Source organism: Phyllobates terribilis, unplaced genomic scaffold, assembly GCF_046119375.1.
Source record: "Phyllobates terribilis strain yellow unplaced genomic scaffold, ASM4611937v1 Scaffold_8__6_contigs__length_399053987, whole genome shotgun sequence".
NCBI classification, from domain to species: domain Eukaryota; kingdom Metazoa; phylum Chordata; class Amphibia; order Anura; family Dendrobatidae; genus Phyllobates; species Phyllobates terribilis.
Window position 1 is genome coordinate 252,033,803 of NW_027362768.1, and position 23,879 is coordinate 252,057,681.

The window sequence follows — 23,879 nt, forward strand, 5'->3', positions numbered from 1 at the left end:
GGGTTAAATGACTTTGGGCCACTGATATCACACAACCATTACATAAATAGTGCAACGTATAAAATTCAGGCTACTCCAGCCTAGCCCAAAGTGGTTCTGGTCATCAAAACTGGCATCAAAGTGGGCAAATGGCCAACTTTCACAGATTTTAATAAGTAACTGTTTTTTAAGGGGTTAAATGACTTTAGCCACTGGTCTTACAGCACCAGCACAAAACAGGAAGACCCACATCAAAATCAGTTGCTTTTTTTTAGGGTTTATGGGAGTGGTTACTGATCAAAAAGCTGGCATCAAAGTGAGACTTTGTACTGATTTGAATAAGTTACTGGTTTGTTTTAAGGGTTAAAGGGGTTGTCCGATCTTAACCCCTTTACCCCCGAGGGTGGTTTGCACGTTACTGGTCAGATTTGTAAAAACTGGCCTGGTCATTGTCACTTTATGACGTAATTACTCTGGAAAGCTTCAATGGATCACCCTGATTCTGAGATTGTTTTTTCGTGACATATTGTACTTCATTATTGTGGTAAAATTTCTTCGATATCACTTGCGTTTATTTGTGGGGAAAAAAACAAAACGGAAATTTGGCGAAAATTTTGAAAATTCTGCAATTTTCAAACTTTGAATTTTTATGCCCTTAAATCAAGAGAGATATGTCACACAAAATAGTTAATAAATAACATTTCCCACATGTCTACTTTACATCAGACCAATTTTTTAAACAACATTTTTTTTGTTAGGAAGTTATAAGGCTTAAAAGTTGACCAGCGATTTCTCATTTTTCCAACAAAATTTACAAAACCATTTTTTTACGGACCACATCACATTTGAAGTGACTTTGGGTGGTCTATATGATAGAAAATACCCAAAAGTGACACCATTCTAAAAACTGCACCCCTCAAGGTACTGAAAACCACATTCAAGAACTTTATTAACCCTTCACGTGCTTCACAGGAATTAATGGAATGTGGAAGGAAAAAATTAACATTTAACTTTTTTTCTCTAAAATTTTACTTTAGACCCAAATTGTTTTATTTTCACAAGGATAACAGGAGAAAAGGGACCCCAAAAGTTGTGCAATTTCTCCTGAGTTCGCCGATACCCCAATTGTGGGGGAAAACCATTCTTTTGGCGCATGGTAGGGCTTGGAAGGGAAGGAGCGCCATCTGACTTCTAGAATGCACAATTTGCTGGAATAATTAGCAGACGCCATGTCACGTTTGGGGAGCCCCTGATGTGCCTAAACAGTGGAAACCCCCCACAAGTGACCCCATTTTGGAAACTAGACCCCTCAAGGAACTTATCTAAATGTGTGGTGAGCACCTTGAACACTCAGATGCTTCACAGAAAATTATAACGTTGAGTTGTGAACTCTGGACCCTAGCGCAGCAAGGCAGCAGAAGAGTAATATCACAATAAGGAATATAGAAAAGATTGTTATTTACAAATTATAGATTTGATTTAATTACCTAACATGGTAAGCATACTCTTTTTTTACCTTTATGAGTGCTGTAAAGGATTTGTTCTCCAAGAGTGGGAGACCGTTGCTGATGTTTAAGTTGTTGGACTTTGGCAGCTCAGAGGGAATGTTTTTTTCTGCATGTTCTGATCCTAGCTGCACCCACGTAAGAGTCTGCAATTAAAGAAGAGCAGTAAAACTATGTAAATGCAGAGAAACCTTTACTGAGATCGCTGTTGGAGAGGATTTGCCTTCACAATTCTCCTTTCACAGCGAGATTTACTGCGAGTGCTCTAAGGCAAGTGTTACCAGGGCCAGTTACGCTTGTGGCGTCTATTTGTTTGCAAAAATCATCATTTTTTTTATACTTTTACTGACAAATACATCAAGTTTATGCAAATAATATTTACAGTGCTGACCCTTATTTTTCAAGACGTCTGCAATTCGCCCTGGCAGCTGAATATTAGCCTCTAGGCCAAATCTTGACTGATTGTAGCACATTATTGCCTAATCAGTGCTCGGTGTTTATCACAATTTATGTATTTTTCTTTGCCCGCCTAATTTTTCAGTATTGACCACAGGTTCTCAATGGGATTGAGATCTGAGGAGTTTACTCACCATGGATCCAAAATTTCAATGTTTTGTTCACTGAGCCACTTAGCTGTCACTTTTTCAAGTCTGATGTGCGCAGAACCATAGATTTGAATGGGTCTGCGTGTGTCAGTGTCTCCAGTACATGTGGAAACTGCCACCACTCGCACCGGACACACAGACCTGTGAAAGAGCTTACTGTGCGTGCAAGATGAACTGACAACTGCCTGTTGCCATTCCTGAGCAAGCTCTGCACCGGTGTTTTACCCCTTCATGACCTTTGACACATTTATGTCTATGTGCATCGGAGACAGCATCTCTCCCCTTTAACAGCTGCGGGTGAAGCAGTGCCTCGCCTGCAGCTGTTTACGTGTTAAATCCCGCTGTCAATCACTGACAGCAGGATTTACCACGCGCCAGCTAGAAGCTTATCTCAAATCCCACCCACTGGTTCCCCTCAATGCAGAGCCAGTGTCAGTCAGGGCCAGAGGGTACGGTTTCAGTCACAGGGGTGGCGCCGGTTCAGTCACCGCTCTGAGTATACAGAGCGGTGGCTGTAACTGCGCCCCCGGCATTAGAGCCAGCTGTCAGGGTCGGGGGCACGTTTACAGCCACCGCTCTCTATACTCAAGAGTGGTGACTCAACCAGTGCCCCACCCATGACTGGAACAGGAATGCTGCTTGGGAGAATAAAGAGCATTTTCTTCCCACAGCGTTTGGCTAAGTGCCGGCACCGGCCAGCATAATGACACTATTAACCTGCAGACTAACCTCATATCTGCAGGTTAATAGCATTTTTTTCTATTGACAGGTTTCCTTTAAGTGAAATCTTACAAGCAGCAATGTCCTTGCCTGCAAAGCCCTTTTGATGCAAAGCAACGATGACTGCATACGTTTCCTTGGAGGTAACCATGATTAACAAAAGAAGTCAATAATTTCAAGCACCAGCTCTCATTGAAAGCAACCAGTTTTCTCTTATAATTGAATCAGCATGATGGTGATATAAACAGCTTTATTCTCACAAACACTTTCTCTTGCGTGAGAAACAAGATCACTGAAATTATGTAAGCAGGTCATTTTGTGGCAGCCCTGCGTTTTTTGTGACCAAGTTCATTTTCAAGGTAAGGTATGACTGCAATTGTTTGCATTCATCTGATCCTTCTTTATAACAACCTAGAGTTAATGCAAATTGCCACTGTTAAAACTGAAGCAGCAAACTTCAGTCAGACAGACGGGCCCCCGGCAGCTTCTCCCCACCCGATGCCCAGGATTGACAGGTATTTGCCTACATATGCGTATAGGAAAAGACCTGTTAGTTACTGGCAGTGGGTGTGGAGAAGCCGTCGGGGACCCATTTGTCCGACTAGTCTGCCGCACGGCTCGGTCCTCGGTGACTTTTAAAAGTATGTTTTCCTCTGAAACGCCGCAGCATTTCAGAGTAAAACATACCTGGCTTATGTCGTACAGCCAATGTCTGATGCATGCTGCCCACTAATTGAGTAGCATGTATCAATCACATGTCAGCTTAACTTTAACAAAGAAAGAAGAGCAGGAATCCCTGTTTCTGTGTAGACATTACAGCAGCTAGTCTCCATCTACTAGCTCAGAGACAACCAAAATATAGAGTGAATAATGCAAGATACAAATCACATAAAGGCAATAACAGTGTTATTCCTAATGTACACACAGATTACAGCTTATTCTGAAATATTACCTGAACTGACAAATTCTTAACTGCAAACTAGGTGTCAAAATTCAGCTATGGCCCTTTGTGTGCTGCTAAACACTGCGCACACATTAATTCAAGTGTGGATACCCCGGTTACCCTGTGATTCAACTGCATCATTTCCTGTTGTTAAATATCTCCATATTTATCATGGTGACATATTCACGCTTTATAGTGTATATATAAAAGATGTATTTTAGGAAGTGTTTGCTTTTTGCACTAGTGATTCCAGTACGTTACAGTAGATAACCTCCAATTAGGTTGTAAAAATATTAACATTTGAGAATCCTCAGTGGTTGATACCTTTTAATGGCTAATTGAAAAGATGGTGATAAATAGCAAGATTTCAAGACTACTGAGGTCTCATCATCAGGCATAGAAGATTTTGTGTTATACTAAGACCACTCAGGACTCTCAAATTTGAATATTTTTTGTCTACTGGCTAATATGGTACAAATATATATTTTTTTCTGTAAATTATTGTAATCATTGGTTTCTTTATTTATTATGTACTGGCACCCTGCTACATATGGATACAAGTGAATTAAAGGGATGGCCCGGGACTAACATTTATTTTAATCCTAAATGTCTATTTAATGTCACAATCGAATCTCTTTTCTACCATACTTTAATTAAAATGTGCTTATCCTTCCCTTACTATTCTAACTGCTTTACTTTTTTTTTTTTTTACTACTTCCTTTTTGATGACGGTTCGTTTGCTAACCCCAGTGCACGCTGGGATAGTCAAGCAAGTAGTCATCATGGGATCACTGGTGCAGCATCTTCCTCCTCCCTGAAACAAAACGTTACCAGTGACGCCCATTTCAGGGGCTGGGCTAGTCCTTGCTCTACTGAGCACACATCAGTTGTCAATTCTAAAGTATCCTCAGTAGATTCTTATCACTATGCAATATGCACAGTGACAGTGCGCTCGCTGTCTCTGATCAGAAGTAAGGAGCCAGCAAGAGAGTGCTCTGTCAGTGCACGTTGTAAGAAGCTTACTCGGTATACAGGAATAGCAGAGACCAGCGACACTCCTGGAAGTCATTGATTACAAATAGCTATTAAAGGAGTTGTTCACTACTCGGACAGCCCATTCTCAATCAATATGTTTCCCCCTAGTTAAATAATAGCAGCTATGCTCACCTTCAGTGACGGTGCAGTTCCAGTGGTGTGGACACTGGCTCGCCCAGGGTTCGTGTGACATTGTTAATTCACCTGAGCCCTGCAGTCAATCAGATTCACTTTCCCCTCCTTTGGACAAATCTGACATCCGGAGGAAGTAAGACCAGCCGCAGCGCTCACTTCCTCTGGATGTCAGACTTGTTCTAAGGAAGGAAGAGTGAAGCGGCTGCTGATTGGTATGTCATGTGAGCCCTGCAGCCAATGTCACACGAGACCCAGGCAAGCCAGTACCGATAGAATGGTGCAGACACCGAAAGCTAGTATAGCTGCTGTTATTTTACCTGGGGGGGGGGACATAATGATTGAGAAGAGGTTGTCCGAGTAGAGAACAACTCCTTTAATAGCCATGTGCTAGCAGTCTATATTGCTTTGAAAAATGTTAGCAATTTTTCAGAGGGAATGATTACTTTAGAAAGTAGAGGGAAATGAAGGGGTCATAAGCGTAGAAAGAAGCAGAATTATTTGATAAAGATATATTATAAAGTTCAGTATATTTGTTTCTATTGATTGATTGATTGATTGATTGATTCAGTGAGCTGAAGAAACCCAAGGAGCACCCATCTAGCAATCATTACTCTTGTTTGAGAGTATGAGGCAAAAATGAAAAAATAAAAAGATTTGGTTAGAGCCTGACCCCTACCTCGCTGATATTAGAGTACTATAGTTAGTTACTCTCACCTGCGTTGGAGATGTCAGTGGCACAGCATCACTAGGTCTGAAATCTGCATGCGATAGTATGGACAATTGGGAATCCTGGCTGGCTGGCTGATCAGGAGACAATGCATCACTGCTGTCTTCATCAAAGAGAGAGCTGTCTGACACCTTCACATAATTCACATCTGTGATATAAGCCCAGGTATACTTTTTAGCATCAAACAAACGGTATTTTAGGTAAAAATATACACTACTTATGCTTTATGCAAAAAGTTAAGAAATAAAGATAACACATTGTAGTGAAAGCTTAAACGGATATGGAGGCTATCAAATTAGTCAGGGGAAAACGTTCTGATAAACTGTAAAGAGAGCCAGTCCAATAAGACATTCATAGTAAGGCTATGATCACACATGTTGGGTTTTTGTATGCAACAAAACTGATTTCTGGCAGGAAGTCAGCTGCGTCAAAAATGCAGGTTTTGCTGCGTTTTTTTCACTGTCCTTCTGTCTCTATTTAGGCATGTACATAAAGTTCTGTGGGAAAAAAAGAACCTCATTCTATTTTGCCATCAAAAACGCTGAAAAAATGCTGATGCAAATTTTAGTGCATTTTTCAGCGTTTTTTTCACCACCAATTACTTCCTATGGGGGAAAAACGCTGAAAGAAGTGGCATGCTCTATTTTCCAAAAACCCAACCAAGGCACAAAATACGCAACAACAAAAAAAAAACATGATGTGTGAACAGAGAATTCTGTTTTCTTATAAGTCTTTGCTGGTACTACAAAAAGCAGCTGAAAATTTGCATAAAAATCTGCAGCAAAAAAAAGGTGAAAAACACAACATGTGTGAACATAGTCTTACAGGGAAATCTACAAACGTATATAAGGAGAACGGGAGGGAGACATGCACGGAGGTCGCCCCTTTTCAAAAGATTCTACGCTGTCTGTTCTGACTGCAATAATAAATGCAAAAGAATCAGTATTTACCAAGAAATTATAGCATGGAACTGGAGAGATGGTGATCTCCATTGACATGCAATATGTATTCTGGTTGCTAGTAAAATGTGGGGATCTGATTTAACCCCTTAACAACCTATCTTTTCATCATAAAGTCGCTAAGGAAAGCATGTAGCTTGCTCAGGAGCTGAGCCAGCTTCCTACTAGGCAGATTCCGGCTGTGCTACATAGCTAGCATCTGTCTGTAACTGCACCAGCAAGAGCTTGCTCTGATCGCTGCAGTTTAACGATTTAACTCCTGCTATCATTCTTTCCCTCACTCCGTATGCGGTTGAAGGGAACGATGTGCTACCCATGGAAGCCGCATTTCTGCTGTAGGCACCCATAACTACCATGTTGCTCCTCCTGTGAAGGTCAGCCACAGGCTATTTTTTTTTTTTTTTTTTTTTTAGGAGAACCGACAAAAAAAAAAAAAAATTATATACAAGTTTTATTTTTAATATAAAAAAGAAAATCTAATTCAAATAACTGTTTTCCACCAAAAATAAGGAATAAAAAACATTTGGAAACGTCATGTCCAAAAAAGTCTGATTAGGGTATAAAATTACTGAAACAGTATGTTAAACGTTGAAAAGAAATAAAATCAAATGCCAGAATTGCCTTTTTTAGGTCACTCTACTGCACCCCCCCCACACACCTCGGAAAGAAAAAAAAAAGGATCAAAATGTGATATATACCTCCCATAATGGTATCATTCAAAACATCAGCTTTGCGCAGTCAAATATTTTTTTTTCCCCACAATTGGAACGTTTATCCGGTTTTTCAGTACATTGCAAGAGGAGAAAGAAAATGAAAATACAAAAACGAAAAACCCCTGGGTCCTTATGGGGTTACAATAAGAGTTTCTCAAATTAGTGGTGGCTCTTCCATAAAACAGCTGGTAGCTGCGGAAAATGGCAAACCACAATTAGTTCAGTGAGTGATGTCAAACTTGACCAAAGATTAGACACGATTGGACATGACCACCAAGTGTAAATACAAGATGGCCCTGACAGAACCACCTCCAAAACATAAAAGGAGAAACCCCAGGGTACAAAGTATGAAGTTCAGTTCTATGCTGTAATTTGAGAGAGATCTCCACAAGTGAAATTTGCCAACTGGCATTACTTAAAGTATCACAATATTCATCATTTACTTTGTGACTTTTTTATGTTGTCTTACTTGCTCTTTTCTTTGTACCAAATTAAATTCTTGAATGCGACATATTCTAGAATGATGAATTTTGTGCAAAATTAGAGCTGCTCTAACAGGCTTGCAGTGGACTCTTGCCCATCCAATATGTAAAGAACTCAACTTTCCTGGCTCGATCCTTAAAGGAAACCTGTCAGCATGAATATTCATGTTAAACTAAAGGTATGGGCAGTATGGCACTGTCATACTGATTTAATATACACCTTTAGGGTAAAATTCTGCGGCCTGGTTTTTATTAAATCCTAATGATAAATTTCGGTTTCCTCGGTGCTTCAGGGTGGGACTGTGGGTAGGGTCTTTGGCTCAGAGAGTTCAGCCATGGCCCCTCCGCTGCCTCTGTTGAGTTCATTTAAATTTTGGATGGGCGCCATTGTCATGAACACCGCCAGAAGTCTATCTGCGCATGTGCCGGCACCATTTTCATGAAGAATGCAACAGCGAGAGTGCCACACACAGCTAAGATGGTGCCCTCCCAAAATTTAAATGCAACTAAGGCTGCGGAGGGGCTGTGGCTGAGCCCTCTGAGCCAAAAACCCTACCCAATGTCCGGCCTCGAAGAACCTAAGAAACCGAAATGCATACTTAGGATTTAACAAAAACCAGGCTGCAGATTTTTACACTAAAGGTATGTATTAAATCAGTATGATAGTGCCATACTGCCCCATACAATCCTGCTCATCATTATTGGCACCCATGAAGTTTAAGCACATAATGGGGAATACCTCCTGAAAAAAAAAAATGAATCAAGTGAAAGTTTTTTTTGTATAGAGACTCGTGTTAAATACAAAAGAGCAAATGATAAACAATAATTTAAAACAAAAAACAATGGGAGGAAAATACTGAAAAACCTAAAGCTTGCTGTGACACTGGTATTGGCACCCTTTACATTAATTTAGTATGGAAACACATTTTGACTTGCCTGTGGTTAATCAAAAAAGATTCTCCTGTGATTGTCGGTGCCCATGTGACATGAATTAGCCAATGAATGATGATTTCAGTGTTCAAAAAAGCCACATGGTAGACTCTGTTTCCTTGTCACAATGGTGAAGGCAAAGGAGCTGTCTGAGGACATCAGAACTGCTATTATTAGCCAACACAAGACTTTCAAAGAGTGTAAGGCCATCTCCAAAGACCAAGGTATCCCAGTTTCAACAGTGCGCAATGTAAAGAAGTTTGTCAAGCATGGAACAATCAAGAACTTTCCAAGACGTGGGAGACAGAGGAAAACTGACAAGAGATGTCTTCGAAGACCTGAAGGCTAACCTGGAACAGTCTGGGGTTATGGTTTCAACAAGTACCATATGCCACCCACTAAACCAAGCAGAGCTTTATGGGTGAAGGCAAAGGAAGAAACCATTGCTGAAGAAAAGACATTAAAAGGAACGACTGATCTTTGCCAAAGTGTACTTTGACAAACCACAATCCTTCTGGGAAAATGTTCTGTGGATAGATGAAACAAAAATAGAGCTATTTGGCAATGCAAACAAACAGACGGTGCAATGAAGCTTATAAGAAAAAGAACACCTTATCAACAGTGAAGCATGGTGGAGGATCCATAATGCAGTGGGGTTGCTTTGCTGCGTCTGGTACTGGAGGCCTGGACCGTATCACAGGAATCATGAAATCAGAGAATTATCAAGAGATTTTAGAGCGAAATGTCCAACCCAGTGTAAGAAAACTTGGCTTGAGTCAAAGATCATGGGTTCTCCAGCAAGACAATGACCCAAAGCACACAGTACACAGGAATGGTTGAAAAAAGAAAAAATTGACTTTTTTTTTTTTTAAATGGCCAGCAATGAGTCCTGACCTCAATCCCATTGAAAATCTTTGGAGTGAGCTGAAATCTGCCATTGGGAAAAAGAACCCTGCAAACATTCAAGAGCTCGAACAAACTGCAAAGGAAGACTGGGAGAAAATTCTAGCTGAGAAGTGCAAGAAGCTTATAGATGGCTACAAGAAACATTTGGAGGCGGTCATCAATGCCAAAGGGTGTGCAACCAAGTATTAATTAGGGGTGCCTTTATTGCTACACATGCTGTTTATTCTGTTTCTTCTTTGAAATTGCAACATGGACCTTGAATTTTTTTTTTGTTTTTGTATTACTTTGGACCACTAATTAAAAAATCCTTTGGTATATTTCCATTTATTTCTGAACATATTGTACAGTCTATGAAAAAAATGAAGGGGTGCCAATAACGGTGAGCAGCACTGTACCTTTAGTTCAACATGGATATTCCTGCTGACGGGTTTCCTTGTCAAGTCCCCCATGCCCTCCAACCCAGCAGCATTCACCTATGTATGAGTACATTTCTTGCCTAACCAGCCCTGTATAATGTTATTGAGTGAAAATAATGTATAAAAAAAGCTTTTATAATGTTCCCGTTTGCTATGCTAATGAGGGCTTTGACCAGTCAATGAGCCGTTAGTTGACCCAGACTAGTCAACCCTCTTCCATGTTATCATGCCCCAGTGGGCGTGATAACATAATTTGCATGAGCGGTGTTCATCGCAGCTCATGCAAATCTCATGCAAGCGCGCCGCTTATTCTGGCAGTATCACTGCGTCTCGGAAGCCAGGTGTATGCTTCCTAGCTTCAGAGGAGCGCAGTGCACATGACCACAAGTTTTGAGGACCGACGAGGTTAAAACAGAACTCTTTGGCCACAATGATCAAAGGTATGTGTTGAGAAAAAAGGGCACAAAATTTCAGGGAAAGAACATCTCGCCAACCATTAAGCATGGTGGGTGGATAAAGCATGCTTTAGGGTTGTGCTGCAGCCAATGGCATGGCGAACATTTCACGGGTAGAGGGAAGAATGGATTGAATGAAATGTCAACCTATTCTTGATGCAAACCTAACACCATCGGTAAAAAAAAAGCTGAAGTTGAAAAGAGGATGTCGTCTTCAAATGGATAATGACCCTAAACACATGTCAAAATCCACAATAGGTTACCTCAAAAGGCGCAAGCTGGAGATTTTACAATGGCCCTCACAGTCCCCTGATCTCAACATCGTTGAAAATCTGTGGCTAGACCTCAAAATAGCAGTGCATGCAAGACAACCCAGGAATCTCACAGAACTGGAAGAATTTTCCAAGGAAGAATGGATGAAAATCCCTCAAACAAGAACTGAAAGACTATTGGCTAGCTACGAAAAGCATTTACAAGCTGTGATACTTTCAAAAGGGTGCTAACTATGTACTATCCATTCAGGGTGTCCAAACTTTTGCATCAGCCCATTTTCCTTTTTGTCATTTTTAAAAAGTAACAATATTTTTTTTGCCTAAAATACAAAGGAAATGTGTCATCTTTAACTCTAGCCTTTTTGGAGATCATTTCATCTTCAACTTGCTTAACTGTTCACAATAACAGTAATTTTGACCAGGGGTGTCCAAACGTTTACATGCCACTGTAGATGTGCAGAGATATGCTTACCTATTATGGCTTCCTTTAGGCTCGTCTCTACAGGAAGAATATTTTTAACCACAAGTTCCATGGGACCAGGCCTCTGGGAGATTTTTTCATTTAGGTCATCAGCAAGGCGTGCTCTTTTAAGTTTCAGTTGTTTGGCTTGAAGGGATGGCTCAGCTAATGTCTCTGTATGAAGTAACATAAAAGTTATAATACTCAAAGTATATATTAATGGAGGTGTCCGTTATAGAAAATAATTTTTCAAATCCCCTATTAGGCTAATCTTTAGTAATGCACACATACAGTTGTGAATGAAACATTATTTGCAATTTTATTTACCATAAAGCTTTCAAATGTAGTTAAAGGGATCTGTCAGCAGGTTTTTGCAATTTAATCGGAGAGCGGCACAATATAGGGCACGAGACCCTGATTCCAGGGATGTGTCACTTATTAGGCTATGTGTTGTAGTTTCAATATCATCTTGATCTGAGCTCAATTCATTTGCATTGGGGCTGCGCTTTTTTGGGCTTTTTCCGGGAGCCCCATAGAGCCCCATAGGGAATGACTGGAGCAATGGTTGAGCGTCTGACCGGTCGCTCCATTTTGTAACAGGGATAAAAGTTTCACATTGGGGGGAAAAAAAGCCCCATTATTCCAACTGGTGCTGATCCCAGAAATCGGACACCCACCAATCATCAAATTATCACCCATCATATCGATAGGTGACCCTATCTAACTTAAAAAAACCACTGCCCATCAAATGTTTTATTCTCTTAATATATTGCAATCATCATATTATATAGCGCTGTGTGCTTACAATTGCTAATTTTTCCCTTATAGCCAGTTAAGTCTTCTGTTTTCCATTGGGTTTATGACATCCCGTGATTAAAAACTGACTAGCTGAATCCTTCTAAGCTCTAGGTAGAAACAGGAGGACAATTTTCTCTGCACAAGTCATGAGTCACTGAAAGAGTCCCTGGCAGGGAGAGGAGGGGGCAGCTGGGTCAGGAGTTGGAGAGGGGAATAATTAATCCAAGGAAAAGACACTTTCTGTTTTTACATAGAACAGAGAAACGAGAAGAATTAGCTGGGTAGAAAGGCAAAATAAGCAATTGTAAGTGCTACACAGTGCTATATAATAGGATGAAAAAACTTTGATGGGAGTGCTTCCTTAAAGGGAATCTGTCACCCCCTGGGAGACATCAGACCTCTGCTATGGGCATACAGGGTATAAAAAAGTAAATCTATACATACCTGTATGTGCCATAGTAGAGGTTTGATTGCTAAACTGGCATAGGCAAGAAATCCCCACCTATGTGTTTATCATACCCCCCCCCTGTACATTACATGGCCCTGTGACTTGCACTGTGCTCCCTGACTTCCCGCGCATGCGCAAAGCGCCGCTCATATAGAGCTCACATAGAGCGCGCTTTGCTTCCTCCCGGCTCTGTTTGTATGTGCTCCGCGCCGCAGGGTTCTATTGCGCAGGCGCCAGTCTATTGTGCAGTGACTCCCCGGCGCCTGCGCAATAGAACCCTGTAGCGCAGAGCACATACAAACAAGGCTGGGAGGAAGCAAAGCGCGCTCTATGTGAGCGGCGCTTTGCGCATGCACGGGAAGTGAGGGAGCACAGTACACGTCACAGGGCCCTGTGACATGCAGGGGAGGTGGGGGGGGTATGATAAATAAACACATAGGCGGGGATTTCGGGGATTACTAAGAAGATAGACGGGGATTTCTTGGTGTCCGGGGGACGCCAAGCATATGCAACACCGAGTTGATAAAAACACATTTCTCTGCAATCAGACCTCTGCTATGGGCCATACAGGTAAGTATAGATTTACATTTCTATAACCTGTATGCCCGTAGTAGAGATCTGCTATCTCCCAGGGGGTGACAGATTCAATTTAAGGGGTTTTCTGGGCATACAGATTATTAAGCCATTGTAAGAAGAAACACACTGTAACAATTGTGAAATATAGAAGCTTCAGAATTTATTTGCTGTTAAAATTCTGGCTTGTTCCTGAGCTGTCACATGTGGTAGCTGCTGACTACCTATTACAGTCCGTTCAAAGCTCAGATTAAGAAGATTTATTGCCTCTGCTTTGAATAGAGTAATATTTAAAAATATATAAATATGGCCAACTCATTGTTACTAATGGTTGTATTGTATAGTAAGCTTCAACAGTAAAATAATGATTGTATTGTATAATAGACTTCAACAGCAAAGGAAAAAATTACCTGAATTTAAAGAATAGCATTGACATATGTTTAATGTAAATTGTTGCACTTTTTCAAGAGACAGGTTTAACCCTTTCGGTGCTAGACAATTTAACCAGGAAATAGAGAACACCATTTCTCCGCTGAATGCCCATTAGGCTGGAGTCACACTAGTGAATAAAAAAATCGGTCCGATGTGGATCCAGAAAAGTAGGACGAGTGTCAAGCAAGTACAACGCGATTTCTCTCAACTAGCATCCATATGACATGCGTATGCAATGTGCTTTTAACATTATCTTTTACATACTCTCCTCTATGAGACTTGGTGACTCTGATGAGCGGTGTAGGTACTGATGTCACCGCTGCCCACAGCCGCCGGGTCTGGAGGGAGCCGGCAACTTTGAATCTATACTACAACCTATGGAGCATTGTTCTAAAAATAACACTTCATAGGTTACCCCTGGTCATGTCTCACGAGAGAGGACGGTAAAGAGCTACTGATATCATCGAGTGTGAGACATGACCGGGAGTGACTAATGAAGTGTCGTTCTCAAAACGATGCTCCATAAATTGCAGTCCTGAATCGCTGGACATCGTGGGATCTCGATGGATTACGTCAGAGCTGCGAGGTTTTTTTTTCTCATAATAAACTGGTGGTGAATGATGGGTGTTTCTTGTTTTTAATTATTTAATTCTCTATTTTTATGTCTTTCAGGTTTGTTCCCATTTCTGGACTACTTCGGATTCAGGGGACTACGTCGGATCTTTTTTTTTAATTAAAATTAGTTAATGAGGTGTGGGGGAGGAGTGTGTTTTTACAAACTATTTTTTCGGTGTGTGTTTTTATTTTTGATTACTGGGTCAGTAATGGTGGTGTCAGATAAAAGCCTCTCCATTACTAACTCCTAGGCGTGATGCCAGCTGACATTACAAAGCTGACATCAACCCCATAAACCATTAACCCGATTGCCACCGCACCAGGACAAATCAGGAAGAGCCGAGGTAAAGCGCCAGAATTTGTGCATCTAATGGATGCACCAATTTTGGGGCGGTTGCAGGCTGTTATTTTTAGGCTGGGAAGGGCCAGATAACCATGGATCTTCCCAACCTATTAATATCAGCTAAAAGCTGCCTGCTTTGCCTTTTCTGGTTATCAAAAATGATGGGGGACCCCCACGTCACTTCTTTTTTTTAAGTCCCCCATCCCATTTTTTATAATCAGCAAAGGCCAAGCAGAGAGCTGTGAGCGGATATTAATAGGTTGGGAAGGTCCATGGTTATCTGGCGCTTCCCAGCTTGATAATATAAGCCGGCAGCTGTCTGCTTTCCATTAGCTGGTTATTAAAAAAAGGGGGACCCCACGTCTTTTTTTTTTAAATTTATTGAATAGGTTTAATAAGGCTAAACACCCTTTAGTGCCACATGAAAGGCACTAAATTGTGCTAGTTTATTATATGTAGGTGGCATGTGTCATTAAATTTCTACATAACATCTATCCTATCTATAGTATACAGTGCCTACAAGTAGTATTCAACCCCCTGCAGATTTAGCTGGTTTGATAAGATGCAAATAAGTTAGAGCCTTCAAGCTGCAAACGAGAGTAGGTTTTATGAACAGAAGCATAAATCTTACAAACCAAAAAGTTATGTTGCTCAGTTGAATTTTATTAAATTTTAAACATAAAAGTGTGGGTCAATTATTATTCAACCCCTATGTTTAATATTTTGTGGAATAACCCTTGTTTGCAATTACAGCTAATAATCGTCTTTTATAAGACCTGATCAGGCCGGCACAGGTCTGTGGAGTTATCTTGGCCCACTCCCCCATGCAGATCTTCTCCAAGTTATCTAGGTTCTTTGGGTGTCTCATGTGGACTTTATTCTTGAGCTCCTTCCACAAGTTTTCAATTGGGTTAAGGTCAGGAGACTGACTAGGCCACTCCAACACCTTGACTTTTTCCCTCTTGAACCAAGCCTTGGTTTTCTTGGCTGTGTGCTTTGGGTCGTTGTCTTGTTGGAAGATGAAATTACGACCCATCTTAAGATCCTTGATGGAGGAGCGGAGGTTCTTGGCCAAAATCTCCAGGTAGGCCGTGCTATCCATCTTCCCATGGATGCGGACCAGATGGCCAGGCCCCTTGGCAGAGAAACAGCCCCACAGCATGATGCTGCCACCACCATGCTTGACTGTAGGGATGGTATTCTTGGGGTCGTATGCAGTGCCATCCAGTCTCCAAACGTCACGTGTGTGGTTGGCACCAAAGATCTCGATCTTGGTCTCATCAGACCATAGAACCTTGAACCAGTCTGTCTCAGAGTCCTCCAAGTGAGGATGATTAATTACACCCCAGAGTACTGAAGGAGATCGTAGAAGAAATTTTAGAACTACTCTCCATATTCTTTGAAAATTCTTGGAGAACAGGAGAAGTCCCAGAAGACTGGAGAAGAGCAAATGTTGTTCCTATCTTCAAAAAGGGGAAGAAGGTGGACCCAGGGAACTATAGGCCAGTGAGTCTGACTTCTATACCAGGAAAGATCTTTGAACAAATTATTAAACAACATGTATGTAAGTACATGGATAAGAATGAAGTGATTAACCAGAGTCAGCATGGGTTTGTAACTAACAAGTCATGTCAGACTAACTTAATTTCCTTCTATGACAGAATCACTGACTGGGTGGATCAGGGAAATGCTGTAGATATAGTATATCTTGACTTCAGCAAAGCATTTGACAAAGTATCTCACACCATCCTTATTGAAAAAATGACCAAGTATGCAATGGACCAGGCAACTGTTAGGTGGATTCATAACTGGCTTAGTGATCGGACTCAAAGGGTGGTTGTAAATGGCTTCACATCCAGCTGGATGAATGTCTCAAGTGGGGTACCACAGGGCTCCGTCCTGGGACCTGTATTGTTCAACATCTTTATCAATGATTTAGATGAAGGAATTGAGGGTAAACTGATTAAATTTGCTGATGACACAAAGCTAGGAGGGATAGCTAATACTAGAGAAGAGAGAGAGAGGATTCAAAAAGACCTAAATAAACTGGAGCAGTGGGCAGCAACCAACAGAATGGTTTTTAACAGGGAAAAATGCAAAGTACTTCATCTGGGCAATAAAAATGAAAAAAGCATATACAGAATGGGAGGAATAGAGCTAAGCAACAGTACATGTGAAAAAGACTTAGGTATACTAATAGATCATAGACTGAACATGAGTCAACAGTGTGATGCAGCAGCAAACAAGGCAAATACAATTCTGGGATGTATTAACAGAAGCATACAGTCTAGATCACGTGAAGTCATTATCGGTCTTTACTCCTTTTTGGTCAGACCTCATCTGGAATACTGTGTACAGTTTTGGGCACCACATTTTAAAAAAGACATAGACAAACTGGAGCAAGTTCAGAGAAGAGCGACCAGAATGGTGACTGGTCTGCAAACCATGTCCTATGAGGAACGGTTGCAGGATTTGGGAATGTTTAGCTTGCAAAAAAGAAGACTGAGAGGAGACTTAATAGCTGTCTACAAATATGTCAAGGGCTGTCACATTGTAGAAGGATCATCTTTATTCTCATTTGCACAAGGAAAGACTAGAAGCAATGGGATGAAACTAAATGGGAGGAGACACAGATTAGATATTAGAAAAAAACTTTTTGACAGTTAGGGTGATTAATGAGTGGAACAGGCTGCCACGAGAGGTGGTGAGTCCCCCTTAAATGGACGTCTTCAAACAGAGGCTGGACAGACATCTGTCTGAGATGATCTAGTGAATCCTGCTTTGAGCAGGGGGTTGGACCAGATGACCCAGGAGGTCCCTTCCAACTCTACCATTCTATGATTCTATGATTCTAAGTGATCATGAGCAAACTGTAGACGAGCCTTGACATGACGCTTTGAAAGTAAAGGTACCTTACGGGCTCGTCTGGAACGGAGACCATTGCGGTGGAGTACGTTACTTATGGTATTGACTGAAACCAATGTCCCCACTGCCATGAGATCTTCCCGGAGCTCCTTCCTTGTTGTCCTTGGGTTAGCCTTGACTCTTCGGACAAGCCTGGCCTCGGCACGGGAGGACACTTTCAAAGGCTGTCCAGGCCGTGGAAGGCTAACAGTAGTTCCATAAGCCTTCCACTTACGGATGATGCTCCCAACAGTGGAGACAGGTAGGCCCAACTCCTTGGAAAGGGTTTTGTACCCCTTGCCAGCCTTGTGACCCTCCACGATCTTGTCTCTGATGGCCTTGGAATGCTCTTTTGTCTTTCCCATGTTGACCATGTCTGAGTGCTGTTCACAAGTTTGGGGAGGGTCTTAAATAGTCAGAAAAGGCTGGCAAAAGAGATCTTTAATCCACACATGTGAAGCTCATTATTCTTGGTGCCTGAACTACTTCTTAATACTTTAGGGGGACCAAGCAGAATTCTTGTGGTTTGAGGGGTTGAATAATAAATGACACTCTGAATTAACTTTTAACGTTTTAAAAAAACAAAAAAAAAGTTGCTGCAGTGCATTTCCCACTTCCAGGCTGATCTACAGTACAAATGTCACAATGCCAAGTTAATTCCGCATGTGTCAACCACCTAAATCTGCAGGGGGTTGAATACTACTTGTAGGCACTGTATATCTAATTTATCTATATTCTGTATATCTATTATATATCTCTATTTTATCCCATTCTGACGGTTCAGGCTGTGAATTTACTGTACTTGGCTGATGAAAAGTTGTGTATCTTTTGAGATGTGTGGAAAAATCGGACGGAGCATGCATGCTTCGTGTGCTGTCCAATTTTTTTCTTGCACCCATTGGGTTACTTTTCACCCACGGGAGTGGGATGACTCACAATTTTGCCTAATAACAGGGCCATGAACAAAGAATGGTATCTAAACATCCTCCAAGAGCAACTTCTCGTAACGATCCAGGAACAATTTGGTGGTGAACAATTATTTTCCCAGCATGATGGAGAACATGTCAAAAGGCAAAACTAATACCAAAGTGGCTTGGTGAACAAAACAAAACATTTGAATTTTGGGTCCATGGTCAGAAAACTCCCCAGATCTTAATCTCATTGAGAACCTGTGGTCAATCCACAAAAACAGGTGGACAAACAAAAAAACAGAAATTATAATAAACTCCAAGCGATGATTAGACAAGAATGGACTGCTATATGTCAGGATTTGGGTCAGATATCCACCATGCCAGGGCAAATTGCAGAAGTTTTAATCCTAGAAAGCATACCTGGGGCCTCGCAGGCCCGCCCTGTTAATTGTTTTCTATTTTCTGCAAGATTACTTTAGTTAGAATTTTGAAACTCTAGGTATTCCTCAGGTATATAGTTGTTTGTCATTTTTGTTTGAGTTATTCCATGTTATTTGCACACGGGCCTAAAAGGCCCCAGGTACGTGAAAAAGTAGATTTTTATGGTCATGCGTTCTAGGGTTAAATAATGGTCATAGTTGTAAATATTGAATCTATGCGTAATCCTGATGTATTTAATCAATGAAATGCTTATATTTGTACATCAGTAACCATAGAAACATTTGACTAAAAAAGGCCTACGAACACCTGAAGCAGCAAACTTTATGAGTCTCAAGACTTTTGGTCATGACTGTAGTCAATGAATAGGACTACCCACTGGACTCATGCATACAAACACCACGGATTACATTGAATAAATTGCAAGTTTAACAAACTTTTTCTACAAAATTGTACATCAATCTGATCAGCACCTCCCGCTCTAAAACATGCTCACTGCAGCTCAGATACCATTTTCAACATTACAGGTTCCCTTTAAATGATTTATCAGGATGAATTCTGTGCTGGTATTCATGGAATTGACCAGTGAAATCCATTCTGATATAGTGGGGACACAGTAAGTGTTTGGTTAGAAATTAAATGTGTTACTAGATTTGCAGTTTTACATATAAGAAGCTTTTCTTGGGGCAAGGTTAGACAGGAGTACCCATCTGGCTATTAAGAAGTTTGATCGTGAACCAGAAGATAAATTAAATTTACAGACATTCATCTGGAAAGCTAGGATGAAATTTAGCTGGCCTGCAGCAGAATATATGGTTGGCTAAGACGCTGATTATGATTAGAAAACACCATTTTGGGTGATATTAGGCCACCATCCCAATCCTCCTCCGGGAGCTGACTCAGATCAGTCTACCATCTCTTACTCAAAGGATCACAGGTAGTTTGCTTTGATTTATGCAGTAACATAGAGCAAATATTGGTAATTGAGTAGTTGGTGGGAGAATAGGGAGGAAGATTCAATGGTTCATTGCCAGCTTGTAAACCATGGTTGAAAGTAGGCTGTAGCTGACGATTTGACCAGGAGGTAAATTCTGGATCAATTCTGATGGCTTCCAGCTAGTGAGTTGTGCAAGTTGACGGGTTAAATAGTATAATTGGATACTTGGCTATGCCATGTTACCAGACTCATAGGGAGCCGTGAGACGCTTTATAGCACTTCTGTTTGAAATATTCTTCCATCTTTCACCATGATGTATTGTACAGTTAGGAATATATGAAGGAGAATGCTGCAGTATATACAATATCTTAGGTAACAGTGTCATTTTAACCAAACTCACTCTGGCTGCAACGAATAGCAAACTTATTCCAGCTGTTTATTTCAGAAAGAAAGATAGAAGTGGTTCAATATTTAATAGAATAAATTCTAGGGTAGACATGGAAATCCTAAGGCGAAGGTTGCAGACCAGCCCACAGTGATCAAAGCTATTGACTCAGGGGGAACATGGATGTGGGAATCATAGGAGTGCAAATAGCAAGGGGCAACCAGCCAAAACACAACCAAATGAGTTGTGATAAACCATTTGTTTATCGAAATTAGTGAGCCAGGCCTACGGTATAGTAGCTGGTCCTGTTTGATAAATGTTGAGCCAAACCCAAATTTAGATTTGGTACAAAAAAAGGAAGTTCCAGTCGATGGAATCAAATGCATTTGTTGTATCCATGGACAATATCACTTCTCGCAAGGGATTAGTTCTCAAAAGCTTGATTGTAACAATTGGGTAAGAGTCTGTATAAAGGAACAGTCAATCCAATTGTAACTTATTTAATTTTTAATTAGAAGGATTTAATTGTTCTCAATTATTCCAAAAGAATCAATGAGAGCTTACCGAATCTCCACTGCTGCTCCCTATGTCCTTATTGTCTGTCTGTTATTATCTGCTGGGCTGACATTACGTAGACAGCACTGCAGCCAATCACTGAGCACAGAGGCTCTGCCAAAGCAGTCGGCACAAGCAGCTGAGAGCCACTATGCTTGATAATTAGCTCCAGCACTATCAACGTGATATCAGTAGCAGGGGTAGGGACTTAACTTTTTTTTTATTTTAAAGAAACTTACCTGGGAATAGGGGATTTATGAAACAAGAAATTTCTTTTGAGTACACCGCAAAAATTATTTTAAATTATGTCAGTAGTTATAACTCACACTGCACAAAACAAATCCTTACTAAATGGTGGAGGCAAAACAAAATCCTGCTAAATGTGGCATCTACAATTCTAGAATTCCACAGCAGAAGTGGTAACGTGGAAGGAAAGGAGGGGTCACCAGGTCTTGTACCAAACCCATCTATGAATTTATCCTACATGTTATTACAATCAACCAGGTAAATACAAATGTGGGAAATTCAAGTATGCTTTGTATCATTCTAGAGGGGGGTAAATACAACTCTATAAGAAAAGGTTTATGGAATAAAACATTTGAGCAATGGGTGCTTCCCATCTGGATCTATCCCCATGGCACTTAGGGTATGTGCACATGATGCAGAAATGCTCAGGATTTTTTCCTGAGCGTTTCTGCATCTCTCTGGCAGGAAAAAACGCATGCGGATTGTACATGCGGTTTCCTGCCAGGGACATGCAGAAATGAAGCGGTCTTCACTTTCATTTCCGCATGCGGGTTGACGAGCGCTTCCCAAGCGATTTTAGCATCACTTGGAAAGTGCTTGTCAACTTTACACTATATAAATCCATGCAACCGGCATGGATTTATATAGTGTGTGATGTCAAAAAATAAAAAATAAATCTATACTTTACCCTTTGATGGCCCCCGGTGTCCTGCTTCGCTCGGTCCCGGCTGCCGGCAGTGAAGACTGTAGGACCTTCCGACGTCAGCGTCACGTGACCCGTCACATGACTCTGACGTCAGCGAAGGTCCTTCATTCAACCGCGAAGTGCGCGGGAAGCCGGCAGGACGCAGCGCGGGCCGTCAGAAGGTGAGAATATATATATTTTTTATTTTATTCTTTTTTTTTAATGGTACCTGGGTCTGGATGAGAGTCCTCTCATCCACACCCGGGTACCATCCGCACATTAGACCGCATGAAAAGCGCATCAACATATACAGTGATGCGGATTCCATGCGGTCTAATGCAAGTCAATGGCGGCAAAAGAGCAGCGTTTTCGCAAAATTAATTGACATGCTGCGGATTTTTGACCGCAGCGGAAAAATCCGCATCATGGGCACAGCACATGCGAATTTCAATTGGGGAACATTGCTGCCCTTCTACCATGCGTTTTTCATGCTTTTCCGCGGCGTTTACGCAACTGCAAAAACGCAGCGGAAACGCATGAAAAACGCATCGTGTGAACTCAGCCTTACTGATCTACCTGCAGTAATTTTTATAAAATCACTTTTTTATTAGCAGATTATCATCACTAAAGGACTAGTAAACTTGATGCCATGTAGTCCTCAATATTCATAAGCTCTGTCTAACGCTACTACCACTATTGTCAGTTTTCTGCCTATGCACGGTGTACATAGAAAGCTGCCACTCAGTTGTGTGGGCGAGGTTATGCAGAGCTCAGTATTCAGAGACTTGCTAGATCTGCAACATAGAAAACAGGGATTTTATCAAAATGGCAGCATGCAGCCCAGTAAGTGACATAGCTGGAAATCAGGGTCTCTGTCACTACATCAAGCTGCTCTTAGATGGGGTAGCAAAAACCTGCTGACAGATTCCCTTTAAACTGAGGTAGTCAGTGAGCCAGTCCCATTCACACACATTACTGGTCATGCAGGTGCTGACAAGGGTAAGGGAAGGGAGCTGGTAAAAGTGGAGGAAGGACTGACCGTGAAATCAGGTCATCAGTGGAACTTTCATGAATTACATCCAATGAATTTTAGTTTGAAACAGTTCCAAGTCACTTATATTTGTCTGGTCAGCCCTTTTAATGCCTTACAAATAACGGACATTTGTGGAGCTTCTCATATACTTCTTCACTGATCCCATTTCATACAGAGTTTTTGGAATATTCTGGGATTAAATATTTTCACCCATAGGCATAAAATACATCTAACAATGCATATAGTTTCCATACCTTCCAGTATGTGCATCCTCACTAGCTCTGAGCGCTGGGGACGACACCTGATCTTTCGCTTTAAATAGTCCTCCGTCTGGAAATGAGGAAAAAAAAATCAAACCTAATAAAGGGAAGTGAAATCAACAGCTGATAAACACATTATAATATAGCAGAACATCATTTAGAAGATGTGCATAAAGCTGCCCATATGTATGAAAGCATGGTCTCTCATACAAAATATGTACTCATATAGGCAAAGGTGCACAATATAGAAGTTATCAGATTTACCAAATTTATCCCACACAGGGAACTTTTTTTCATCCTCCTCAAATATGAAATCACATCACTGCAAATAATGAAGGAACTTGAAATCTAAGATTTAATATTCAGAGCTGAAAATACCAGGTTGGTTCCACAAAAGAATGAATTCATCAATGGCTTCCAAAACTCTTTTTAAACAATGGAGGGCATTGGAAAGGAGTGATCGGCTGCTGCTCTCTGACCTCCTCCGGATGTCAGTTAAGTCCGAAGGAAGTGAGGGTGAAGCGGACCATTAGCAGCTGCTGATTGGCTGCAGGGCTTATGTGACAATGTGACGCGAGCCCCAGGAGACCTGGCACTGACGTCGCTGAAATGGCGCCGGAGCAGAGTACAGGCTGTTATTAATTCAGAAGGGAGAACATAGCAATTGAAAAGGGATTGTCCAAGTAGTTGACATTAAACTATTAGAGAAAATCTTTGCATGCGTCCAGTTTGCAGACGATATTCTTACCACCACTCAACCACTGTTCTCCCTTCTTAATTTGTAAAAGTTACTCTGATTTGCCTTTAATCTCCCACCTAAAGCTTTACAGAATTGACAGCCTTTCCTTTCAAGTGGGTTTAGTGCTCATTTGAATATCTGTGAGCTAAGATTACCCTAACACATCAGACCCTTTACTCTGCCAATTACCCTTTTTTAATTCACTATCTTTTCCGTAGTTCACCATATTAACACCTTAAAGAAATCACAATATTTCCAAAAGATGTTATACTTTTCTTGTACCTTGCAAATCAAATTCCAATCTCATATCCTCAAACTTATCCAGAACAAGTTCC

The 23,879-nt window shown here is 41.1% G+C and overlaps 1 protein-coding gene across 3 annotated transcripts in view; it reads right to left on the reverse strand.

The window, feature by feature from the left end:
- Positions 1-23,879, reverse strand: part of MRTFA (myocardin related transcription factor A) — a 129,169-nt gene that overhangs the window by 56,844 nt on the left and 48,446 nt on the right. For 2 of the 3 annotated variants that reach the window (XM_073644167.1, XM_073644169.1), the window contains 4 exons: positions 22,800-22,875; positions 11,255-11,416; positions 5,637-5,797; positions 1,496-1,630 (listed from right to left, as the gene is read on the reverse strand). In XM_073644167.1, coding sequence (XP_073500268.1) covers positions 1,496-1,630; positions 5,637-5,797; positions 11,255-11,416; positions 22,800-22,875 — 534 coding nt within the window. Of the gene's footprint in view, positions 1-1,495; positions 1,631-5,636; positions 5,798-11,254; positions 11,417-22,799; positions 22,903-23,879 lie in introns of all 3 variants that reach the window. The other variant, XM_073644170.1, reaches the window with a different exon arrangement.